At 34.8% G+C, this 23898-nt stretch overlaps 12 protein-coding genes across 12 annotated transcripts; 2 read left to right on the top strand and 10 right to left on the bottom strand.

The window, feature by feature from the left end:
- Positions 1-319: 319 nt before the first annotated feature.
- On the bottom strand, positions 320-1015 carry EV154DRAFT_425346 (uncharacterized protein; the record flags this gene model as incomplete). The annotated part of the gene is made up of 2 exons (XM_051596239.1): positions 320-414; positions 742-1015. 2 exons carry the CDS (start codon positions 1013-1015, stop codon positions 320-322), a joined length of 369 nt encoding a protein of 122 aa, XP_051455056.1.
- A 3082-nt stretch (positions 1016-4097) lies between these two features.
- On the bottom strand, positions 4098-5665 carry EV154DRAFT_604708 (SUMO-activating enzyme subunit 1). Its single transcript, XM_051607422.1, has 8 exons — positions 5605-5665; positions 5485-5542; positions 5258-5429; positions 5055-5201; positions 4894-5003; positions 4686-4840; positions 4359-4634; positions 4098-4303 (listed from the first exon to the last, which is right to left on the bottom strand). The coding sequence occupies exons 1-8, from the start codon at positions 5624-5626 to the stop codon at positions 4278-4280; spliced, it is 966 nt and encodes a 321-aa protein (XP_051455055.1). The 5' UTR covers positions 5627-5665; the 3' UTR covers positions 4098-4277.
- Positions 5666-6402: 737 nt separating this feature from the next.
- EV154DRAFT_483979 (uncharacterized protein) lies at positions 6403-7179 on the top strand (the record flags this gene model as incomplete). The annotated part of the gene is made up of 1 exon (XM_051598621.1): positions 6403-7179. The coding sequence occupies one exon, from the start codon at positions 6403-6405 to the stop codon at positions 7177-7179; it is 777 nt and encodes a 258-aa protein (XP_051455054.1).
- A 515-nt stretch (positions 7180-7694) lies between these two features.
- EV154DRAFT_483978 (uncharacterized protein) lies at positions 7695-8630 on the bottom strand (the record flags this gene model as incomplete). The annotated part of the gene is made up of 1 exon (XM_051598620.1): positions 7695-8630. The coding sequence occupies one exon, from the start codon at positions 8628-8630 to the stop codon at positions 7695-7697; it is 936 nt and encodes a 311-aa protein (XP_051455053.1).
- A 705-nt stretch (positions 8631-9335) lies between these two features.
- EV154DRAFT_566262 (uncharacterized protein) lies at positions 9336-9679 on the bottom strand (the record flags this gene model as incomplete). The annotated part of the gene is made up of 2 exons (XM_051605943.1): positions 9336-9370; positions 9496-9679. The coding sequence occupies 2 exons, from the start codon at positions 9677-9679 to the stop codon at positions 9336-9338; spliced, it is 219 nt and encodes a 72-aa protein (XP_051455052.1).
- Positions 9680-10771: 1092 nt separating this feature from the next.
- On the bottom strand, positions 10772-11382 carry EV154DRAFT_425408 (lactoylglutathione lyase; the record flags this gene model as incomplete). Its single annotated transcript, XM_051596243.1, has 3 exons — positions 10772-11027; positions 11081-11215; positions 11282-11382. The coding sequence occupies 3 exons, from the start codon at positions 11380-11382 to the stop codon at positions 10772-10774; spliced, it is 492 nt and encodes a 163-aa protein (XP_051455051.1).
- A 1599-nt stretch (positions 11383-12981) lies between these two features.
- EV154DRAFT_425472 (high mobility group box domain-containing protein) lies at positions 12982-13280 on the bottom strand (the record flags this gene model as incomplete). The annotated part of the gene is made up of 2 exons (XM_051596247.1): positions 12982-13006; positions 13057-13280. Coding segments are annotated over 2 exons (249 nt in total), but the record flags the coding sequence as incomplete, so codon positions are not given.
- A 617-nt stretch (positions 13281-13897) lies between these two features.
- On the bottom strand, positions 13898-15334 carry EV154DRAFT_517253 (mitochondrial carrier domain-containing protein). The gene is made up of 5 exons (XM_051602485.1): positions 15180-15334; positions 15099-15119; positions 14925-15023; positions 14202-14851; positions 13898-14139 (listed from the first exon to the last, which is right to left on the bottom strand). The coding sequence occupies exons 1-5, from the start codon at positions 15246-15248 to the stop codon at positions 14103-14105; spliced, it is 876 nt and encodes a 291-aa protein (XP_051455049.1). The 5' UTR covers positions 15249-15334; the 3' UTR covers positions 13898-14102.
- Positions 15335-15786: 452 nt separating this feature from the next.
- Positions 15787-16433, bottom strand: EV154DRAFT_399995 (3-hydroxyanthranilate 3,4-dioxygenase; the record flags this gene model as incomplete). Its single annotated transcript, XM_051595263.1, has 4 exons — positions 15787-15920; positions 15975-16055; positions 16145-16226; positions 16284-16433. Coding segments are annotated over 4 exons (447 nt in total), but the record flags the coding sequence as incomplete, so codon positions are not given.
- A 2122-nt stretch (positions 16434-18555) lies between these two features.
- On the top strand, positions 18556-20159 carry EV154DRAFT_517250 (uncharacterized protein). Its single transcript, XM_051602484.1, has 3 exons — positions 18556-18645; positions 18705-19780; positions 19844-20159. The coding sequence occupies exons 1-2, from the start codon at positions 18594-18596 to the stop codon at positions 19736-19738; spliced, it is 1086 nt and encodes a 361-aa protein (XP_051455047.1). The 5' UTR covers positions 18556-18593; the 3' UTR covers positions 19739-19780; positions 19844-20159.
- Positions 20160-20850: 691 nt separating this feature from the next.
- On the bottom strand, positions 20851-22028 carry EV154DRAFT_483972 (uncharacterized protein; the record flags this gene model as incomplete). The annotated part of the gene is made up of 5 exons (XM_051598619.1): positions 20851-21053; positions 21110-21352; positions 21400-21650; positions 21712-21950; positions 22002-22028. 5 exons carry the CDS (start codon positions 22026-22028, stop codon positions 20851-20853), a joined length of 963 nt encoding a protein of 320 aa, XP_051455046.1.
- Positions 22029-22169: 141 nt separating this feature from the next.
- On the bottom strand, positions 22170-23411 carry EV154DRAFT_517240 (uncharacterized protein). The gene is made up of 7 exons (XM_051602483.1): positions 23326-23411; positions 23202-23271; positions 23100-23151; positions 22958-23043; positions 22626-22877; positions 22355-22569; positions 22170-22300 (listed from the first exon to the last, which is right to left on the bottom strand). The coding sequence occupies exons 1-7, from the start codon at positions 23344-23346 to the stop codon at positions 22229-22231; spliced, it is 768 nt and encodes a 255-aa protein (XP_051455045.1). The 5' UTR covers positions 23347-23411; the 3' UTR covers positions 22170-22228.
- Between the last annotated feature and the right edge of the window lie 487 nt (positions 23412-23898).

Genomic DNA, 23898 nt, shown 5'->3' with positions numbered 1-23898 from the left:
CAAGGGACGTTTGTTTAAATCGCCTCTCTGTCTCTTTCTTGTCATGCTCATCTTTTAAGACATTCAGCCCACCCATCTTTTCTTCCAGTGCACTCTATATATGATACGGGATGTTAAAAATAGGTTAATTCTGTATCTCAAAATACGTAATAAGCAAGAATAGTTATACATACAGCCAGCGTAAGAGTGAAGGTCACGAAGTGCACAGTATTGTTCTTCTGCCTGCGAATTTCATCAATGATGCCAACACGCTGCTCTTTGGTCATCACGTATACGCCAGGAACAGGTGTTGACATCGTCCAGTGACGAATTGCTCGGTCTATCTGGAGTGGTGGCGACAGTCAAAAACCGAATCAAACAATGTGTGAATATGTTGTATTCGAGCAGTATATACACCACATTTACGGTAACATACTTGCACTCCGACGAATTTATCATATTTCACCTTTTGGCATATGTCAGATGATATTTCATTATCCAAGTAGCACTAATATATTTATTTCAGTTATGGACAGTTATTTTATCATACTTGATGTACCTTACGGGAAATTGACAGCTTAGACAATATGTCAATATAATCTACCCACGGTAGTCATCTTCCCGTTTGCAGAAAATAGTTTGGTTCATTGTGTCTAAAAGAAACCCACATTTTTATGTTTAATAAAGTCCAGTTCTTTTTTGAAATCTGGTTAATACTCTGTCTATTTTATCATTTTTGTCATTGGATTTTTCAGAATCAACTTACCGTGTGAATGGACAAATGAAGCTTTAGTTTTGAGAACGTTTCAAAGCTGCCATAATTGTACAGGCTGGCAATTGTCCTTATTATGGCCAAGAGGCCAAACATTGCCTTGTGATGATCAAAGCTTGTTTTGCCTTTGGAATTCTCGTCGTATGACGAAGAAACTTCAGACAGTAAGATCTCTGTCGACAAGTCCTCCACCAAAATTTTTCCATCCCCATTATACTTCAGACGTCCATCGGTAATCCCTTGACTTTGTACCTGCATGGTCATAGCGTTCAGCTCGATCTCACCCGGAAAAACCAACACACTGCGATCGTGCTGCAAAAGGAATTTATTGCGATTTCGCAACATAGGGTCGACAACGTAAATCGTAGACATCCTTCTGAGGACGAAAGTGTCTTTCCTGTACCTGGAATCACTTCAAGACTATGTCATCCTGTTTAGTTAGTTTACACACGTCCCTTTCTTTCTCTTTTTGGTTGAGAATAGGTAATTTTAGAGTGATAAAACTTACATTTGTTCCAGGGTACGGTCGATCAATGTTTTCTCAGCAGTATTGGTTGTGGTAACAATAAATCTGAGACTCCCCATTCCACTTTCAAATCCCTTAATATTAACCTATTTGAATATTATGCAACATTAATATCGCCCTACTCATCTAAATGTATTAAATCTTACTGCATCTGTTACCTGCGAAATTGCTGGCTGGAACAGTCGATCTACAACTTTCAAATCGATGCTTATGTTCATGTTGATGAGACGTTCATACATATCGGCTGGGAAGAGAGGGCGACGTCGCAATTCTTTAACGCACCAAATAATGTCGTGTTTTTCAGGGCTAAAATTGACGCGCTTGTCAGTCTTTGAGCAAGTGACTCAACTTTAACTTACCTTAAGAACGGAAGTGTCGTAGTTTCTTGTAGGCATTTAAAGAGCTTCTTCCAGCCGTACCAGATATCTTCTATCTCTTCGGTACCTTCCTCAATGCCATTAGGGGGTGCCAAACATTAAAAAAATCATTTCCTTAATTTTTAAGAAATATTCCCGGGAATTTCTTCCCAGCCAAATTCCCTAAACTTTGCGGGAACGATTTTTTGTGCCCGAGATATCTCAGGCAAGAAAAGTGTACTTTTAGCCAGTCACCCACACATAAAAAAATCCCTCTTCATCGGTATCGTTTATATGCGTTCTCTTGCGACGTTGATTTTGCATGTCGTCTACTACTTCTTCGGCCATTTGGCTTTGCATACGTCTCTGAACAATAGTTAAAGTTAATATAATGGCTTTTATATTGTATTGTTTTGTACTTCTTTATTTTACCTTTTGGGCATCATATTCAATTTTATTTGACGCGACAGAAGGTTTTGTTTTCCAGAACCTGTTTATTATCTGCTTGCTTGATGCGGTCTATACAAGTAACAATATTTTGTCAACGCGTTTTTTCGTACTATTTATAATGTTTTTTTTACCATTTGGGAACGAGTCACCAGTCTGCGCATTGTCTCCGCAACGGGACAATGTCTATACCTACGTCTTTTTGTAAATTTTGCTACGTTTTTTTTAGTGCCACGTGATCAATTCTTTTCTTACGTATTTTGGAACCATCAAAGACGGCTTACTACTCAATAATCTGACCCACCGTTTTTGGTATTGTAAAATTCATGCTTACAATGCCTACAACGGGTAATGGAAAAGTCTTCATTATATAGAGGAGTCTAGACTTAGCCGTGATAATAAAAAATGGGAGAGTATCCCCCCTTTTTTTTTTAAAAAAAAAAAGGTAATATTTTAGCGTTTTTTTTTAAAAAAAGCAAAAGTTGTTATTAACTAACCTTTTTCCAATTTTATTACTTCTCTTTAAAAAGTTGGTGTTATACAGGATATGAATAAAAAAGAAAAAAAAAAGATGAAGAGAAGAAGGGAAGGAAAAAAATGTTTAAATGGGTTTTATTTGTAGACTGATAAACAGGAGCTGGCTTATGTCAGGATGATTCAATTGTTTATTCAATCAGAAGATCATGTGAAAGAGTTTTATTTATAAGCTGATAAACAAGAGCTGGCTTATGTCAGGATGATTTAATTGCTTATTTAATCATCCATGTGTTTGAGCCTGTTTTGCATGGAGAACAAAATTAAAGTAAACCAAAAGTGATACTGTTAGAACTTGGATACCACTTTATTATGGACGAAAAAAATATAAATTAATAAAAAAACGTATGATGGTCTATGAGAAAAAACTATGGATGTTTATATGAAGAACTTGATAGTTCTGGGGAGAATATTAAGCGCCTTATTGGATCATGATGTAATAGCCTGGTGATAATAAATGATTAGAATGTCTTTAAATTTAGCCCCTCCATACTGAGTATATAAATATTAGTCAGAGGGATCAACAGTTATAACATCAAATGACAAGAGTAATATTTGTGCTCAGGATCTATTAATATTCTATAGTCCAGGCCCATTCGATTGTATTGCTTTTGCGGAATAAATATTTACTCGCCACAGGGTTGTACCCTGTGTACCGACTTCAACGGTAGGATGGGAACAAGCGGGGTAATGTGTGATTCATGATTAACTTTTATATTATTATCCATCCTTAATGTGATGTGACAATTAACTTTATTATTATATCTACGACATTCTCAACAGAGCCTTCACATACCAGAAAACAGGTGTATTCATAGACGTAAAAAACAGGCGCATAAAAAAGTATGTAGAAATTAAAAGTGTATAGTAGAAAATAAAAGTACGTAAAAAAAAGACGTAGGTGTAGACATTCTCTTTCATTGAAAGAGCAAAATGACCTCTCATCATGTTGATATTGAAACCAGTTTCATCCACAAAAACCCAGTTATCGAGGTAATTTATATTCAAACTAATAGCCCATTCATTTGTCCACTTGTCACGTACTTCGAGGTTCTTAGGGCTATTTCATGACCAAAGTTTTAAAGTCACTCGCTTGTTCATCTGCTTCTCTTAGATGCTCCAGCTGGGATCTTCCCTGAGTCTCATCGCCCAGATCTATGCTATTCGTGGCTTTACGTTGCTTTTCAAAGCTTGATTCGGTTAAAATAATAGAACACTGACTTCGGGCTATCAGAATACACATTGTACTTAATGTCACTAATTTCTGCTTGGGAAAATTGGGGGCGAAGACACTGTGCCACCTTACTACTGTATTAAGACACCAGCCCAATTTTAGGGTTTTATAGGATGAATTTACTAAATGATATTCTACTTCGTAGTGAACGGCGTAAAAACCTGCAAGTTTTCCTGCAACATATAAGCACTATATTTAATTCTCATTTGACAAGGTCAGACTGAAATCAAGTAACAATTCACACAAGTTGACTTTTGGCGTTATCCAAGCCTTATTTTATTACATCCTCTCGCTGCTTATTTTACAAAATTAGTGTTCCAATAGCGTATTACTATACATTTTTATTGCTTTTTTAAGCTCGACTGCATACTTTTTTCAATATTGTTAAGAGGGGATATAGAGTTGATAGAAAGTCCATCGTATAGTAATTTATAGCTTAATTATGGTACCGGTACCTATGGATCATTAGAGTTAGCGAAGATGACTTGAAAAATTAAAAATCAAACTTACAATCTTTTGCATTAAAGTGATAGTAATTATCGATGGTCAGCTCGTTTCTAGCAAGAGCTCTGATAATATCTTGAGATAAGATGCCACCAACAATGGAGGCAACCGAAATAATTTCGGCATGATAAGAGCTAGCCAGCTCTTCTAAAAGATCGTCGCTCAAACGGTTAAAATCATTTATACCAATTGATTCTAAGTAGTTCTTTTTAGATGAAATTAGGGCCACAGCATCGGATTCTGTAGGTGATCTGTTGTGCTCCTTTTGAAAATTAAGCAAAACTAGGAAAGGTTATTAGTTGCTTTGACTTTTTTGAATAATAGCTTACATACTGTGAACCAAAAGAACTAAAGGGGAAAGTTTTTTCAACTCTTTAGGTCTTGCTCCTGCCCAACTCTTTCTTAATGAATCTTCCAAGCTAGGGTAATTGACTGTAACAGGTGTATGTTCAACTTTGGGATTTTCTGAAGGTCCAGACTTCTTCACTCTATAACACTTATTGAGCTCATTTGCATTTAATAATACATAAAGTGTACTTACTGAACATATGTGTGCTCAGCTAAATCGCAAAATATGTAGCCGTACCACCCAAAAACGTCACCAGCATAAAATGGCTTATTAACGTTTCTTCTCACCTTGTCCACACGACTCTAATAAATGTGTCAATTTACTACAGTTCAAATTTCAGCAAAATTCCATACCATAATGTTGTAGTTAGAATGGACTAAGCAAACAACTGTAAAAGATTCGAAATAATCATCAGTCTTTTCATTAATATTTTCCTGATCCACAAAGACCTTCACACGAGGATTTAAGTTCTCGATAAAAGGAGCGGACGCTTTTGCTTTCTAAAAAAATAAAATATTAATGCTTGTATTAGCAGTGACAATACTAGGTATATTACGTTTTGTCCGACGTTTTCTTCGGTTAAAAAGAATTGTGCGCCCAAGTCAAATTCCGTTACAAGTTCATGGTCTAATAACGTAATACTTGCAACACCTGCTAAAGCGAGATTTTTGCAGACTTCATCACTTAGAGCACGCATGCCAGCAATGAGAATGCTGGCTTGACCAATTCTATTTTTTTTGTTAGGCTTCATTTCTTTTGGGTGATAGCTGCTCAACCTTATACCTTTTTTGTGCCTCAGGACCCCAGAGTCTAATTTGTCGGTCATAAATTGCAGCTTCGTCTGAATTCAATTGATTTGATAAGTTTATTTGCACTTGATTTGATATTGTTTTTGGTGATTACCTTTAGTAATTTCAGTCGACATTTCGTGTTCTACTTAAAGCTGGTTAGGGGGGGTTTTTTTTTTAAAAAAAAGGCGCGTTCTTCTGTTTTGAATGCAGTCACGAGCGGCTTCTTATTTTGTGCGCTTTTATATGCTTGCTTGACATTGATATGAAACAGCCTTAGTAAAAACGCCTTAGGAACTGATATTATCGGTATCCTTTTTTTGCTGAGGCTGTATGAGATCATAACGTCTAGATATATGGCCGAAATAACGAAAAAAACATATCCTACAAGAATTGTTGATAGCGTTTTAAGGTACGATTTTGGTCTGATACAGTACTTCACTTCATAAACACGCGATATAATTTATCCTTATATCTTTGGTTGTTAAAAACAAATGTATTATTATAAGAGGATTATGTTTTGTCTAACAGGTCTCAATACCATTAAAAGTTATTCTTTCATAGGCCAGTGATGATTTATGGTTAATTTTTTTCTTGATGCTGGATGATATACCACAAAGAATTTGTTCTGAGCGCTAGTTGCTAAACTTTTATTAGGTAAAAATGCCAAGTTTCATTAAAAAATCTCTTGTGAGGGCGTCATAATAACAATCGTATAGCATACCATTGGTACATTGGCGCTACCTTTAATTGTTTTTTTACCCTGATGTTGGAGGTTTTTTTTTTTCTACAATCAATCACTTTTCATAATTTAATCGTTTATCTATAATTTAACTCATCAATCTAAATCTTTCTTTTTATATAAATCTTGCTTTTTCTTTTTTCTTTTGGAATATTGTTTGTTTTTGGAAAGATGGATAACCCTCAAAAACAGTTTTTCTGTATATTGAAGGAAATCAAGCTGTTTAACAAATATTGGGAGGCTTTACATTATATACACAAAGAATATGTTTTAGAGCTAATTCAAAATGACGATAAGCTACATATGAATTCATATAGATATATAAGCAAGGTCTCGAAAGTATGCCGAGAAAGTGATGAAGCACTTGATATTATAATGGAAATTTTTGAAATCTTGAAAGAAAGCAAGAAAATTAATCAAGCGCTTATGGATAGCACATACAGTGCTACGGATAAACTCATTGGAAAATTTGAAAAGATGGAGGTAGAATGTAACATTTTGATTGCCAGTATTCGTGGTTGCAAGAACCATATCAGGCAGGAAAAGCTAGCAAAGGCCCGCATTGACAATATCAAGATAGCTGAAGGTTCACAAAACCATACTAAGACTCGCTTAGCTCGCATGTTACCAAAAAAAGATGTGATCCTGACAGATATATTGTGGACCGTGATTTCTCTCAAAAGACACTTTAGAACATTTAATGACATCATGGAAAACACTGCTGGTGAATTACGTATATATGTTGATAATGTCTACAAAATTAACCTTAGGGCAGAAATGGTCTCTGTGAAAAAAAGTGCCCTTGATTTTAGTGATTATTATATCGAAACTCAAGCAGATATATTGATTAGCAGTATGAAACCTTTAAAACGATATTTCATTCGCATTCAAGCTCAGATTTCCCAGCATAAAGCGACCATTGGAGCCACTTTGGCTTCGAAGAAATGATTTTTTGTGAATACTATCTTCTTATCGAATGGAGATTACTCTTATCGTTAGTTATTAAGATTGCACTAATAAGTTACATATTGAAAAGTTTAGCAAAGATATTTCTAGCAAATAAAATACTTCTTTAATAATGCTTTCGTTTATGGTTTTACACAGAAATGTCATTGTATTGACAAAATAGTAATATTTTTTTCTATTTATCAGCATTTTTTATACTGCAGAATCTATTTAGAGTCACAAAAAAAAAACTGGAGATTCAGCTATGTCATTCAACTTGAAGCATTTGCTAATCATTAATTGCTGGTTTTATTAGATTAACATTGACTCCTATAATGCGGTTTACTTGTGTTTCTTCTTAAACGTTTAGGATAAATCTTCAAACCGGCTTTCTATTGATTTTTAGTGAAAATTGCGCTTAAAACTACCTTCTGGTATATTAGTTACATATGAAACAGCATACAGTTTCTGGCTACCGGTGTTGATATAAAATTTCATATAAGTCAACGTTTTCAAGCTTATTTATTATGCTTAATAAATGCTCGGGGATTATTCATAAGAATATGCTCCTTCAATGTATGCCTACTCTTGCTTATTTGAATATGGAGCCTTTCAAAAATCGATATATATTCTTGGATATCTTGTGTCATATCAGTGGCCATACTTTGTACTCTAACATGATAACTTTTTTTGGTATTGTGCCTCTTGGAAGATTGTCTTGACATCTTTTCGCATAATGCTATACTTTTTTTTATCTTCTTGGTTGCTCTTTCCGTCTGCTGGTAAAATTTGTTATGAGTTGAGTGCAACTTATTAATTATGTCCATCATATTCCCCAAAGCATCTGAGAGATTAATTAAGTTTCTCTTTTTATAAAAACTAATGTAATACTTGGTCACATTATAATCAACAAATGTGCAAAGATTTAGAATAAACCCAAATAAAAAAGAACTAGAAATTGCCTCCAATGACATTTTGCAATTTACAGATAAAATTGCCTTCCTATCAGTATTTTCTTTTACATGTGTGCTGGAACTTTTATGGCAGTATTCATCTGGGTATCTTGATTTTCTAGCTGGATATGCATCCTCGATGCTATTGCTTTGCGCCACCGGAAAACTCCCATCTACATTTACAACGGTTACTTCCTTTAAAATTAGATTTGTCAATAGAGTCTTCATGCAATCTGTAAAATTTTCTATAGAATTGATGTCTAATTTTTTATCGGGTAATGTCTTATTTTTTTCTTCAATCATGGTTTTCAGTAATACAACAGTATCATTACACGTCCCTGTCATTTCGTCCATAAATATGTAGGATGCCAGATATGCATCATGATTGTCTTTGATGATTTTTGATATACCTTTACTACAGTTCGCGAAGATTCTGTTCCATGACCGGTCAATTTTTTTTAGCATGCACGTCATTTCGCTAATAATTTCTCGACTGATCATAAGGCATGAATTTGAAATAAACTTGAAAGAAGTTCTTAATTAGAAAGGTGAGATTATATGCTATGACCAATGGTATACAATTAATCAGTTTAGACCTATTTTGAAATTGAATCCCTCTATCATGTTGATAGTACAATATAATCGCTTGTTTCAAGTTCAATCAAGTTTTTGACCTTAAAAGTGGGATGTTGCATTAAATAATCTTATGTTTAGGTAACCACTGGTTTATTTAGGCTCCGCAAGCAAGCACCTTTGCATTATTATGGATGGACTTCTCGTGGCCTTCAATTTTTTTTAATGATCTAAACAATAGCTATTTTAACTTGAGTCCAGATTAGTGATGAAGACCACAATTTTAATTTGATGGCATGAAAAACATCTAAACGATCATAATCTATCTTATTGTTACTAAGGTTGTTACCCGTGTCTATTTTGTGCAATCGCTCGGCGTTATAACTTTTATCCTGCTCGAATAAGATAGTGTACTGAGCACGGGAGTCTACCTTGAAAATACCGGAAGTTGTGCGATACTTAAAGGTGTAAAAACTGTAAAACTATCCTCTTGACAAATATGAAGTAAAAGCTAGACACCAAGATCATGAGTCTATTTTTATTTCGCTTATCTAGCCAATCAAAAGTATAGTGTATAATTAATTTAAACGCAATGTTGCACATTTGAGAGATTGGCTTTTTTTTTGTTTAACGTTAGCCAGACAGTCGAAGATCGCTATCATAAAAGGCTATATTATTTATTTTAGGAGGGGATATATTTTAATTTAGTTCTTCTTGTGAGCAGTAGTCTTTTTGGTGGTTTTTTTGACAATCTTTTTTGTAGTGTGCTTCTTTGCGGTAGTCTTCTTCTTACAGATACAAATGCCTTCTTTACCACATTCACCTAATAAATAACCTGCTTTACCACAATATGCTTTACAGACAGAATTAGCATGGACATCCTTGACAGCGTGGCAAACCTTTTTGGTGTTGGGGGCAGCGGAAACCATCATGATCATGGTGGCAACGAAAATGGCAAGATAGAATGTGTACTTCATTTTGGGGTTGTATGTTTGTTGATAACAAATATGAAACAAAAAAGAAGAAATATCCCAATTGACAATCTTTTTTATACAAAATCTTACAAGAAAAACGCCTTTTTTTTAATTGGATAATTTAGTACAAAACAATGTGCTCTATAACCAAAAGTCATTTATTAACATATGTTTGCAGAGCGCTTTCCAACTACCTCGAGAGTATCCCCATCGGATAGCTAACATTAGTTCCCTTCAATCTTCTTTATATAACAATGTAACATCCCATCTCATTTCACTTAAATTAATTTCTTTACCACTGCATACCACTTTCTGACGTGCGACTCTCATAAAGGTTCTATAAATAAACTACTAGATTCATTTTTTTTTTCAAAAAAAGACGTTTGTTGAAGGTTGTACATGATAAACAGTCAGATTTTTGCTCTCCGCGTATGCTAGAGACCAGTCAGGTAAGTTAATCAGCACTCATCTCAGTAAGAACTCACTTTGCCATAATTGAATTTCTGCACCCAAAAAACTATTGGCCCTAAGCTAAAAAAAGAATTTTTTTCTTTTCGTTGAAATACATAGAGTTAAATCGGATGGACCTAAAAAATGATGTGTTTTGTTATAAAGTCGAGTAGTTTATCGTTTAGAATGACTGGCAAAGTTGCATAGAATTCAAATAGATACGACACTATATGCTCTTGCATCCTCATTTCGCTGGGATAGAATTAGGTTCCTCTGCAAAGTTTTACTTATGAATTTTTCGACTCACATATGGTTCACATAATTAAATAGTGCCACAGCGTTTTTCCTTTGAGAGATTTAAAGATTGCCCAAAACTGCAGGTTACAGATACTCTATGGCCATTTTTGCTGTTTTTAATATTGCACTAATGCAGGATGTGAGTCGACACTGCTTGTCATTCTGGGATCTAAACTGGCTCGTGCGATCTTTTCCGTAGGCCGTTCTAAAAATACATTTTATGGGATCGAAGCTTTATTCATGGGGGTTTAAAAAACTGTTGAGATGATTTCTTTATTGCGATAAATTTTTAAACGGGTGCAGAACCAGTATACTTGGGGTTGGTAATGACCTATAAAAATAGTAGTTTCAATAATATGCTATCTCTATTTCTTCGATACCCATCCTTACCTCAACCCAATAATTGTCAGGATCAGCAACAAAGGCGATGTGTTTCATAGAGCCATCAGTTAATTTCTTGATAAACTTTACACCAAGAGACTCGAAACGCTCACAAGCCTTTTCGATATTGTCAACAAGAATGGCAATGTGACCAAAACCACGACCAGGCTCTTGGTTACCGTTAGCATAAGCAAAGTCAGTTTGATCTTCAGTACCCCAGTTGCTTAATATACACGTCAATATCTTTAATAGTTTCATACAATAACGCGCACTTACTGAGTTAATTCAAGAACACCTGGAATGCTAAATGCCAACTTTCTCTTTTCTTCCTCAGTCTCAGGAACGGAATCAACATAAGCCAAGAAATAAAGGGTAAATTTGCTAGAAGGGAAATCACTCTTGGTGATAAGCCTATGAACTATTATTTAGAATTATAATAATTAAAATAAAAATGTCCAATGTTTGAAAAATGCTTACTTCATGCCAAGGATTTCAGTATAGAAATGAATGGAGGCCTTGGGATCCTTGACACGGATCATGGTGTGATTAAAGATGTAATTTGAGGGATTAGTAGACATTTGCGTGCAATTACAATAGAGAAAATTTGCTTATAAATTATTGGAAAGAAAAGTCGCGTATGTGGACCATTTTATATTTTGGAGCCGCCTTCGGGAACTTTCTGTGTCACAACCAATAAGATTGCAAAACATCCTACGCCGATACTAGGTCGTCATTATGTCATATGAGCTTGTTGTGCAATCATTCTAGTACCATTGTAAGACTTAAACATGCTTTTATATAATTAGAACAGTAACTACGACTAATTTTATGATTAGCGGAACAGCGATAGCGACTTAAACGCGTAAAGCAGAATTGTTTGTAAATACTCAGTTCTGCTTATTCATTAAGATAAAAAAAAAAAAGGGATAGTCTATGCGAGTACTATCTATTACAAAATGCAATTTCTTTGATTATTAATGCAAAGTTGTTATAAATTGTGAAACCAAGTTATTACTGCGGCAATACAAGATCTCCTTTGGATTTTTAATTCCCAAAGAAAGGCTCATATTTGTCTAAATCAAAACGAGGTAATAACACTACCCGAAATTTTTGCTGTTTTTAGTATCAAAAGAAAACAGTTTTGTGATTTGTCTTACTTGACTTACTTACAAATAAGACAGGTTTCGATATTGCATAAACTTAGAACTTTTTATCTTCCACAACTTAAACTTGTGGTTTTATAGCTGTTTGTATTTAAGAATATACGATCAGTTAAATACGGTTTTTTTTAAGGCTGAAATAGGTACAGCTCGTACCCAATATTTGTTTTAATCAATTTGAGTGACAAAAAACACGTTAGAAAATTGTTTCGGTCAATTATGACTGGAGAAATATTATTTTTTCAGATGAGTCAATATGAAAACATACACTGTTTTATGATGAAATAAATGAAACAATTTCTTGTTTACTTTAAATTAGATTACTTATTTATTATGAAAGAAAAAGAAGGGATATAGATCATAAACGGATTATATAAAATGAGCTACTGGTTGGCGAAATCCCGAAGGGGGTACTATCGAGGGACCATGTTGATATGATGAATGGTAGCTTGAAAAATTGGCATGAGGTACAGAAGTATCACACTTGTAGCATCGGTCACCGAAAGTAAAATTATATGGAGGAGCATAGGAAGGTTCATTACGTGGAATATATCTATTATTATTAGCATAAGGTTGATAGTTGGTAAGCGCTTGGCTCAAAGAATAAGGGTTTGATGAAACTGGGTAGACAGAATGAGAAAGCACTAGGGATCCTGCATAAAATAAATTATTTGTTGAAAGGAGCAAGTTACCCGTTTCATAAACGCTTGGAAATTGAGGATCGAGATTAAAATTTAGAGAACTGTTTTCAGGTTCAGGGTGAGTTGAGACCGAAAGTGAGGATTGTTCGTAATCAAGGGCTGTCTTTTTAGTGGCCTTGGAAACTTGTGTCGCATTTTTTTGTGGTTTGACATCCAAAATAAACTTCTTGTCGTTCTTTAATTTTTGACATGAAGGACTAGGAACTTTTCCGTTATGATATAATGAAAAAAGTTGATGTTTGTTATCAAAATCACGAGCTGAAAATTCATTTTCGGGACGTTTCTTATAAGGTCTGGTCTTAGTGATTTTCTTTGTGGGACGATACTTATATTCAGGGTATCTTTATTAAAATTAGTAATGTTTAATAAAACTGATAGTTTAAAACTGTACCTTTCCAAATGTGCAGCTTTAGCCTCGGCTGCTTTGATGCGATAAGGATCTTTCTCGGCATCAGATAACTCTCTCCACCATTTCGCAATGATTTTTGATATATCACGATGATTGGCACCGGGACACTGATTTACAATTTGCTGTTGTTTTTCTAAACGGTAAGTCATGAAGCAATTCATCGGACGCGGAATTTTTTTGGCAGGAACACATTCTTCTCTTGACATCGAACATGAAGGAGCCAATATCTTCTCTACTTTCAATGAGCTAGTCATAAAAAATGTGCGAAGGCTATTGATGTAGTGTATGCTTATTATAGTACGAAATAAAAGGAATATGTCAATCGTATCTTCTTTTATATAAAATGTTCTTATGAAGCGAAATAGATATGTACAATCAACTGATTTTGATTATTCTTCTTGCTTAGTTTCAGGTGCTCATACTTTATTTGGCCCCTTAAAATGAAAAGTTAATTAGCCAGATCATTCTACTATGATACGTATCGACATATTTCATCTTCTGCTTAATAAAGAAATGTGACAATACATTTATAATATGCTATTTATAATATTACAAGACAAAGATTATATATACTTTGTTTTAATATCGTTATATGTTTTTATCTGCTTAATTCATTATAACAGCTAAAATACATTTGATGCTTTTGACATATCGCACATATATTATATATGTACAGTACCGACTACATTGTATTCGTAGTTTACTTAACTACTAATACGGCAGATTTTTTGTTATACTGATATGGCGTACCTCTCATATGATCTGTTGGTCCCACATTTTGATAGTACCACGTTTACGTTTGTTTAAAAGCAAATAAAAAGCACACAAGAAGCACATATATAAAGTATATTCTTTGTTGTTAAATGCATATATGCCATGCTAGAAATGATTGATCTAAATGGAAAACTACAGAATTGACGTCCAATCGTACTACAAATAAATAGTGACTTTATGTCATTTTTTTAACGAGAAAGGCTTAAAGGAAAAGTACATATTTTTAACTACACTATGCACTTTAGGAATCCTCTTTAATAGTCTTTTAAAACACGCATAGCCATTTCGAAACTAATACATAAAAAAAAAAAAAAAAAGTAAGTATGATATAAATATAACGTATTTGAACTTACCCCATAAAAGTTGCGGCATTAACCGGAGCAGCACGTAACAAACAAGGTCCGATACCTCTAAAGAAACCCGCTGCACCCTCTGTGGCAAAAATTTTGCGTGCACAATCTAAAGCAGAGGAATATTTTCTAGTTTCCGTAGTGAAACCATCAGTCTGTAATTTAGATTTGATTGCATCGATTGGGTAGATAGTAAACCACATAGCATAACCAGCGGCGCCACCAAAAGCACATACTTTCCAAGTAGGTAAGTCTGATCGTTTCTGTAAGTTGTCTTTTTTCATAGCTTCTTGAACAAGATATTCATAGGCCAGAAAATAAGCACCATAACCTTGAAATTCACGAGCCATTGTCACTGCTTGGCCTTTATAGATACCAGAAATACCATGAGAGCGGTAAATTTGGCGGATACAATCAATAGGACCACTATAACCTGTTCCCGTTTGAACTTGAAGTCTAGTACGGATATGCTCTACAGGACCTGATACAAATGAATTTGCAACACCACTTGCTGCACCCGCTAAATAAAGTTGTCCATTTGTTAAAAAATCACTTCTTCCGTTGATGGCAGAGAAATGACGTTTCATAGCTTCAAGAACGACAAATTGAATAGATACACAAGCACCAATACCAACTAAAGGGGTCATAGTGCCCTTTTTTTTTTTTAAAAAAAAAACATAATGTTAAATTCAACCTCTCACGAGAAAAAGAACCCACTAAAAGTACCTTATAAAATCCACCAAACCCTTCCTTTGCACGAGTCTTATTGACACAATCCATCATACCTGTGTACAGAGGATTTGCTGTTGATTGTGTTTGTAAACGCTACGAAATATTTTTAGTTGTAGATCCTGTAATCTGGATTTAAAAATCCAGTCGTTTGTTCTTTTTTTTACTCACGACCTTCACCGTGTCAAAAGGCTTTAAAAAAAATTAGATCGAACTCAAAAAAAAACAAAATACTTATTTTGATAAACTCACCTGACCCGTGAGAACTTGAACAATACCACCAACAGTTCCACTGAGACAATCCTTGACGGCTTGAGACATGCTGATATGGAGTTTCAAATCAGTGATTAAAACAGCTATATCAATGTTAATTTCAATTATTACCCTGGCTGAACTTCGGTGATTTCAATTGTCTCTGCTGCTAATGTAGTCATTTTTATATAAATGGAAAAAGTGGGGAAGAAAAAGTGAAAAGGGAAAAGGGAAGCACTAGAAGACTTATGATGATGGCTTCAGGTACATCTCCGCTATTGTCCAAAAGCCACTGATGTGATACCAATTCATGGAGAAAAGAGGTCACATAGTGCCCCTCTTATCTCGATTCCTTATATGTTAATTGAGTATTTTTTTTTTTTACTTGACACATTTCTCTCGCCGTAGTTCTACGCCAGACTCAGTGTATATCACATAGTTATTTAAAATAGCGTGCATATTATTTTATGTGGAAAATAGAAGGCATTGAAAAGTATATGTTTATGTTGTGTAAAGCCTTTTTTCGAATCGGAGTTAATTACCAGATATCAGTGATGTTGATAATATGAAGTTATTTTGTCGAGTTCAAATGACCACACTTTTTACAAGTTCGAAGGTCTTTACTAGCAGCAAACTTTTCGATAACAGGCTTCAATTGTGAGCCGAGATCAACGCAATGAAACGTCTCCTCATAGACGATATTACGACATGAATCCTTTTCACAATACCACCTCAAAGCATCTAAATTTAAAACACGATTAGTCATTTCTTGAGTTACACCGTATTAGTATTTACCTATGTGATGGGGTAACCGAACCCTTTCAACAACAAGACCGATTGTATTCTCGAATCGAACAGGATTGTGAGGCACGTTGGCTATAAATAATAAATATACCCTTATGTTTATTAATTATCTGGGATTGATAAAACACTCCATCACTTACGTGGTAAAAGAAACATATCACCTTCCTTAACATGGATATCTTTAAACTCTCCGTCATCGACAACTTTAATTAGTAAATCACCCTTATACTGATAGAACCATTCCTATTCATCTCTTTAGATTTTGACGAAAAAAAGACTTTCTTTAAGGGTGGTGATTACCTCTGTTTCGTTAACATGATAATCCGTACGTTGATTTGGGCCACCGACAACCATTATAATTGTGTCAGCTCCTTTAAATAATAAATAGTTGTTTACAGGTGGCTGAAGTTTGACACCATTTTCTTCAAGCCATTTGGGGAAATTAATTGGTGGTGGAAGCATGGTTCGGGTAAATAAGAAGAAAGAAAGGTGCGTTGATGTTTTAATTTTAGACCTCCCCGTTGATAAATGTGACTTGTTACCATTAATCTGATAACATGAATCGGGTAAATTGTACTCCATTGATCTGCAACAGTTCCCTTGGCAAATTGTGTGCTTGCAAAGTATATAAATTAATGCAGCGTAAATAACACCATCGGTTGCACATTTTTTTATTTATATATAAACTCCTACTTTACCTTACAGCGGCATGTAACGCTGTCTTAACATCAGCATCCGCGAAGCAGGTCATAACGCGTGCTTTGTTTATAAGAGGTGCTAAGATAATTTATAGAACAAAGGCATTTGTTCTTTCAGATGAATTGGCTTTTTAAAAAGTTAATACAAATATACAGTGCATCTATTTTACAATGAACAATTTTCGTTAAAACGGACATTTTCAGAACTTAAAAGTCGGATTTTTAGACTGGTGATTTTCATATTTTTTGACAGAGAAATCTGATTTATCGCGGGAAAATGTTTAACCGGGATATATCCGTTGGATTTTTATGAATTTTTGCACTGTAAAACACCTACCGGACATCTTTGGGTCTCTCCACTGTAAATGGGCAATTTTGTTTTGCCATCTGTAAAAAATTTTGTGTGAAAAAAAAAAAATCCGGCTCTATTAGTTTGTGGAGAACTCTCTAATAAAGAATGTAATAGAGCCGGATTTTGGATACCTGTTGAATTCATCGAGGAGATAGAGTTTTTATTTTTTTTTGAAAAATCGGAGCCAAAAATTGTTCATTGTAAAATAGATGCACTGTATCCATTGCTTTTGTCAAAATAAGAACAACATCGAGCAATGAAATTACGAAATTAAGTAATCTTTTCACAATATCTTACATTCTCCTTTTTTAAGCAAACATGTTGCATAATTACATACAGTTCACCTCCATTATCCATACATGGTCGAAATAACATTGACCTGTCTAACTTGAGGTTAAGGGGTAATATAGAGGTGACATATTCATTTCTTCTATGGTAGCTTGCTTATCATAGTGCCATGTTTTTGATAAATGACAACATGTTACCTGTCAACGACCACAATTTGATAATACTAAAGGACCAGATTATTAGGGCCGGATTTATGGAAACAAAAACGAAAGTCGTATGGTTGGCCTCACATTTGGGTATATTTTGTAAAGCGTTGTATTGATACAAGTAGTCGAGGCAGAATCGATCCTTTACTTTATAAACAACCGATATAGAAAAAGCGATTTGTGACATAACTTGATCGAATTGAATATTTGATGTTTTTGGCGAGCTAAAAGTGATTTAAAAACTTATCGTTAAAGAGTGTAGCAACTCCACTAGCCATCAATGAAGACAAAGTTCATAAAGCCTGAATTTAATCCCCTTTATAAGCAATGACTTAGATGAAAATGCACGGTTGGTCGTGGACAGTACTGCAATATGACTACTTACACACACATGAGAGCAGGCTAATATCTTACACGTACAATTAGGCCAAAGATTTCAACCCAAAGATATAAATAAGAGAAAATCAAACTTGTGATGTTTACAATGTGTCTATTATCGTTACTAACATTGACGTGATTTATATACAACATAAAAACTGAGCATATGGTCCAATGTAAGTGATCAATGTTTAAAATTATTTAAAATCTGGTTCTACCTCTGTTTCAACAAAAAACACTTGAATAACTTAATTTTCAGCTTCATTGACACAAGAATAGTAAACTGAATTTCCAAAGATAGCTTTATCATGCAAAGAGCTACCAGTAATTTCCGAACTAGTGATATTACAAGTCAAAACGTATGGTAACGAGCCAATTGAATTTGGGAATAAATGAAATATTGTATTAAACGAGGCACAAAGAGATGCCACTTAAAAAGCTCACACCATTTTACAACGCAGGCAGGCTTAATACTTGAAAATCTTATCTTGTAATATAATAACTAAAATTATATCGCAAGTCTCATTTTAAATAGACTATGGTTATAAATAACCAGTGAAACATACGTTCTATAAGTAGAAAATAATGGCCCACATGACGTTTCGTAATAAAAATAAAATGGGATCTTTTTATTACACAAATTGGCTCTTGTCCTTTTTCCCCTTTTTTGCTTTTTTATTATTTTTTAATGAAATCCTTCTTTTTGACTAAAAAAATTAAAGATATTAACAATACCAAAGGTAAATACTATCAGACAGAAAAAGAAAACTCGAGTTACTCAAGAGCTATTATTGGTAAGATAATGTTATAACTTTACTTGCGGAGGAAGGCAATATTGAAGCCCAATACAAGCTTGGACATAAATATGCCACACATCACGATTACATCAATGCCTTTGACTGGTTTACAAAGGCTTCAGAAGGTGGCCATGGGGCAGCACAAAATCAACTTGGTCTAGCCTATCAGTACGGCTTAGGTATCACACAGGACTATTACCGAGCGATTGAATGGTTTACGGAATCCGCTACAATCAATAACAATGCTGATGCTCAATTTAATCTTGGTAGCTTTTATTATTATGGAAAACTAGGCGTACCTCAAGACTACAGTCTAGCCTATCAGTGGTTTTTAAAAGCTTCGGAAAACGGCAATAACAGTGCACAAAATTCTATTGGCTTCCTGTTTCAACGTGGATGGGGTGTTCAGCAGGACTATACACTTGCATTAAAATGGTTTTTGAAAGCTGCTGCTGCTAACAACGGAAATGCACAAAACCAAATCGGCGTTTTTTATAAGAAGGGGCATGGAGTCAAAATTAATTTTCATACCGCATTTGAGTGGTATTCAAGGTCTGCCAAAAGCGGTAGTAGTGCCGGTCAGTGTAACCTTGCTTGGATGTACTATGATGGTAGTGGTACTAAGCAAGATTTTAAAAAGGCTATGTCTTGGTTTCTAAAAGCCGCAGATAGAGGAAACGTCGATGCACAATATCAAGTGGGAGTTATGTACTTCAATGGGTATGGCATACAGAAGGATAATCTTATGGCTTTAGAATTCTTTGCAATGGCCTTAGAAAATGGAAATCGGGCAGCTCAAAATTATATAGACATGATTTCTAGCCTACTGGATAATGAAAAAGTGCAGGTGGTGGGCGGCAAGCAACCGCCCGTGTCACCAAAAAATATTCAACATCGCAAACATATATCACACGAAATAGCTACCTCTCCATCCCCATATCTTGCTCATAAAAAGTCGGTGTCATTAGTAATAAATAGCAGCTATGCGAACAGTAGTAATAGTAGCAGTGCTAGCGAAAACCGAATAAATTACTAATACTTCAAGTGATTGATACAGCAATGCAAGAATATAAATCTCGTAAGAATGCAATAAATTGTTTTATCACTTCATTGTTAATAGTTTGACAGCAGCAAACCCTAGGTTGTTGTGCATAACTTTATTTTGATAGGGAAAACTGCACACGATAGCGATTTTTATCCTGATTTGACATCCACTATTTTTCTAATTATTAGTGTAACTTCACGTGTGGTAAATACTTACCTTGTGATAAAAGCTTCCCAGCCATGTAAAACAAAAGAAGTGAGCAAGTGAAAAAGCTTTGCCTTGTACGCATATATTCCCCATTCAATAAAACCAATTAAGCTGGATTTGTGGAACCCGGTTTATTTTTGTTTATTTTCAGAATGTCATCTGGCTCGATTTTAATAAAGCACAGCCGAGGGAATCAATAATAACTCTTTTCTCTCTCTCTTTCTCTCTGTACCTTTCTCTCTCTCTCTCTCTCTTTGTTACTAATCTTCTTCCTTTTTTTATATATATTTTAAGTGTATACACATAATGGGTGTGGGACAAAGTACAGACTATGCGTACACGGGTGCATATGACTATAATACTGCATACCAGAATGATGTAAAAATAACAGTTTCAAACGCAAAATCGATTATTAATTATTTTATAGCTTGAAAAGTATTATCGTCGAATGTATCCTGCATATTACAATAATGCTTATTATCAAGCAGGTTATACCCAACAGCAGACACCAAATTATTACAACGCATATCAACATCAATATTACCCCTCAACGTTTCAGTCACCGTATAGCTCTACTGGCTATGGTTACGGTACACCATACCAGCAAACATCATATGGTGGATACAGCACCACACCACAGTATTATTCATCCATGTATGGTACACCTACCGCTTATAATTCTTATAATAACAGCTATTACCCATATACCGTTCAAAGGCCCTATATGTAACTTTTACTGATACATATGACCCATCTTTTTAATTTTTTTTATAAAGCGTTATTTTTACACAAGCAGTTTTATTATTATGAATTTGTTATAGACAGTGAGAACCAAAAAAGCATATATACATCAAAATACGGCGTCAAAACAGGGAAAACGATCTTTGTTTAATTGGCTAATCGAAATCCGCAGCTACGTTTCTTTGTCGCAGCTGATCGTTATCAATTAATGCAGTTGATCCTTTAACAGGAGTACCCACTTCTTTTTCTTCTTCTTGAGGAGGAGTAGGTGACCTAGTGGGTAATACCGGTCCATCAGGATGAAGCATGCGCGATTTACGAGATGGATGAAATATATTGCACTTGGGACATATATATTCTAAGAAATATCATTAATATAAAGGGGCTACATTTGTTTTGTTTATCTATCTTTACCAATTGACTCTACTTCTTGAGGTAATACTAATCCATTGTGGGCAAAGCATCTTGAGCAGACCAATGCATATTTCGTCTCAGGACCAACATCACCAACTAATACATCCAGTACCTTATCAAACCATTGTTGCTTTGGTGGTGTAATGGGTATTCCTGGGTCTTGTGGTGCATCTGGTCCACGGGAGCTTGTTGTAACCCCGTGCTGTTGTTGCTGTTGTTGTTGTTGCTGCTGCTGCTGTTGGGCTATATATATGTTAATACTCTAATGTCTACCACTATCAGCCTTTTACCTTTTATTTTCTTCTTCTTCTCATCCTCTTCTTGAGCCATTTTCTTTTTCTTTTGCTCATCCATTTCCTTCTTTTGTGGGGATGAGGGATCGTATCGTTCCAACAGAGACTTTGTCGAATAGTAGGCTGTCTTCTTTTTCAATTCTTCCACCTTTAATTTTTGACTTTTTCGAAGGGTCACCAAGTTTTGTTCAATATTAGATAGTCTTTTGTTATAAATCCATTTCATTCCCTTTCGAACATAGAATATGCTATAAAATTTTATCAGCACCAAATAAAATTTGTATGTGGTGTTTTTTTATTTAAACTTACCTGATAGGCCCCAAAAGAACTGGCGACACAGTTAGTAGCATGAACACAGGATCGTCATATTTATCTTTTAATGCGTAGAGGTAGTACACGATATAAATTATCCATAACAAAGTAGAATAAATTAACCAAAGTGTAGCAACCCTGCGATCCTTCATTCTAATTTCTGTTAGTTGAATCTCCTTCTTTTGAATGTCATTATCCAGGTTTGACAGAATCTGTTCGAAATCGTCTGAAGCACTCTATGGGGACATAAGTAACGCGACACGTTCATTCTAAATTGTGGTATTCACCTTGTTTTTCGAAAGTAGAATGCCCATCTTTGAATAGAAGTAGTTTATTTCAAAAAAGAAATAAAAATATCGTCCATAATGCATTTAAATACCCGTCACGTCAGTGATATCATGATTACTCCACTAAGGATATATCACAACGAACACAAAAAAAAAAAAAAAGAATGATTAAGGGAATATTGAGCAAACAGCCATTTTTTATTATGAATTATTATGTTTGTTGTTATTTATTGAGCAGCTGCCTTATGAGTGTCGGTTTCGGTACTCTTGTGAGCTTCGGTTGTATTCAACTTCTCACCCTATTGTTTGATTAGTATATCTGGACCCGGGTTACCTGCGTGTGAGAGACTTACCTGAATTTTTTTAGCTTCATAATGAACAGCAGCAATTTGAGCAAGTGTTTGGTTGGCAAAATCATGAACCTTTTGACCGGTGGGGGTTTGAAGAGCGGCAGCAGCCTTAGTTTGGGCAGTTTGAGCAGCGGTTTGGACCTTTTCACCAATCTTATATTTTTGGTCAATACCTACAGCCTTATCCCAAATACGATACTTATCATCAAATTGCTTGACTAACAAAAAAAAAAATGTTAAAAGCCGTTTTCTACACAATATTTCTTCACTTTACCATTTGATTGTAATGTGTTTAAAAATCCAGTTAAACGGGAAGAAACGTTATATTTGTTATCGTACTCGAGACCTTTGGCAACAACATGATCTTGAAGCATATAACCGTTGGCCAAAATTTCGGCAGCGATGCGAGACTTGGGTTTAGCTTCTTGGGTCTCGTGGTCGCCATTATCAATAGATTTTTCGTTACTTTCTGAGGTAGGGATATCAAAGTAAGGTGCTGCAATAATATGGCTATCATCGATTAAAGCTATTGTTTATGTGTGTTAGAGTATGAAACAGGTGTCACCCGGTCCCCCAAAAAAAGTGTAAAAAAAAAAAGAAGCTTACCATTGCTTAAAAGAGCAGCAGTCTTGGCAGCAGACTCACGTTCGAAATGAATTAAGGCGATTTGGTGTTTTTCATCTTCTTCATCGCTAATGTTCAACTGTAATTAGTGTTCTGTAAAATTCTTTTGCATTGTTACACTTACACCTTTAACTCAAACTCTTTAATCTTACCACAGAACAAGAAAAATTCCTTGACTACGAAAAAATTTAATATCCTGTTAAATAATCCGTCTAATGTACTCTACCAGTTTGTTCAGTAGATTGAAGGGCAATTTGTTTTACGACAACAAAGTTGGGAGAAGGAGTCTCGGGGATCTATGTAAACATTTTAATACGCGTTACCTTTTATCATATCATGCGAAAACTTACAGCAATAGTCCAATTAGTCATTATTATAAATTTGAAATATGTAAGTAAAAGAGAAACGCACGAAATTCAGCAAATCTTAAAATTTATAGCCTTTTTTTTTTTTTTTTTTTTTTTGTGTAAGATCGGGCTCTAACCAGGTAAGGACATGTGAAATCGATTGTCTGTGCTTGTGTATCACCTTCACTGCATTTCACCTGATTGTAGACCTTTCACCTTTGGACTTTGTCCACGTGTGATCATATGACGCGCTATACAAATTAATTTTAAGGTATATTGGATATGAGCAATTGTTAATTTTTTCCTAGTTTTATACAGGATTGGCACAACACATACGACCATTAAACTGTAGAGTAATCCTTACGTCATTTCATCTACTCGAATGGTTTCGTATTTTCGTCTCCGATTTGTCGAAACAATTCGTTTGCGCAAAAGTGGGTCCGGATTACCGTATATGCACGCGTGTAACCTGAAAAATCCCTTGCTTTCTCAGTTGACTCTGTGCTTATTTACTTATTTCTACAATAAAACCTTGTTGTAACTATGCGTCAAGCATTTTTCTTAGGATGTAATTAT

The sequence above is a fragment of the Mucor mucedo genome (genome assembly GCF_025094135.1).
Source record: "Mucor mucedo strain NRRL 3635 chromosome Unknown EV154scaffold_83, whole genome shotgun sequence".
NCBI lineage: Eukaryota > Fungi > Mucoromycota > Mucoromycetes > Mucorales > Mucoraceae > Mucor > Mucor mucedo.
This window is presented reverse-complemented; position numbering and strand designations above follow the sequence as displayed.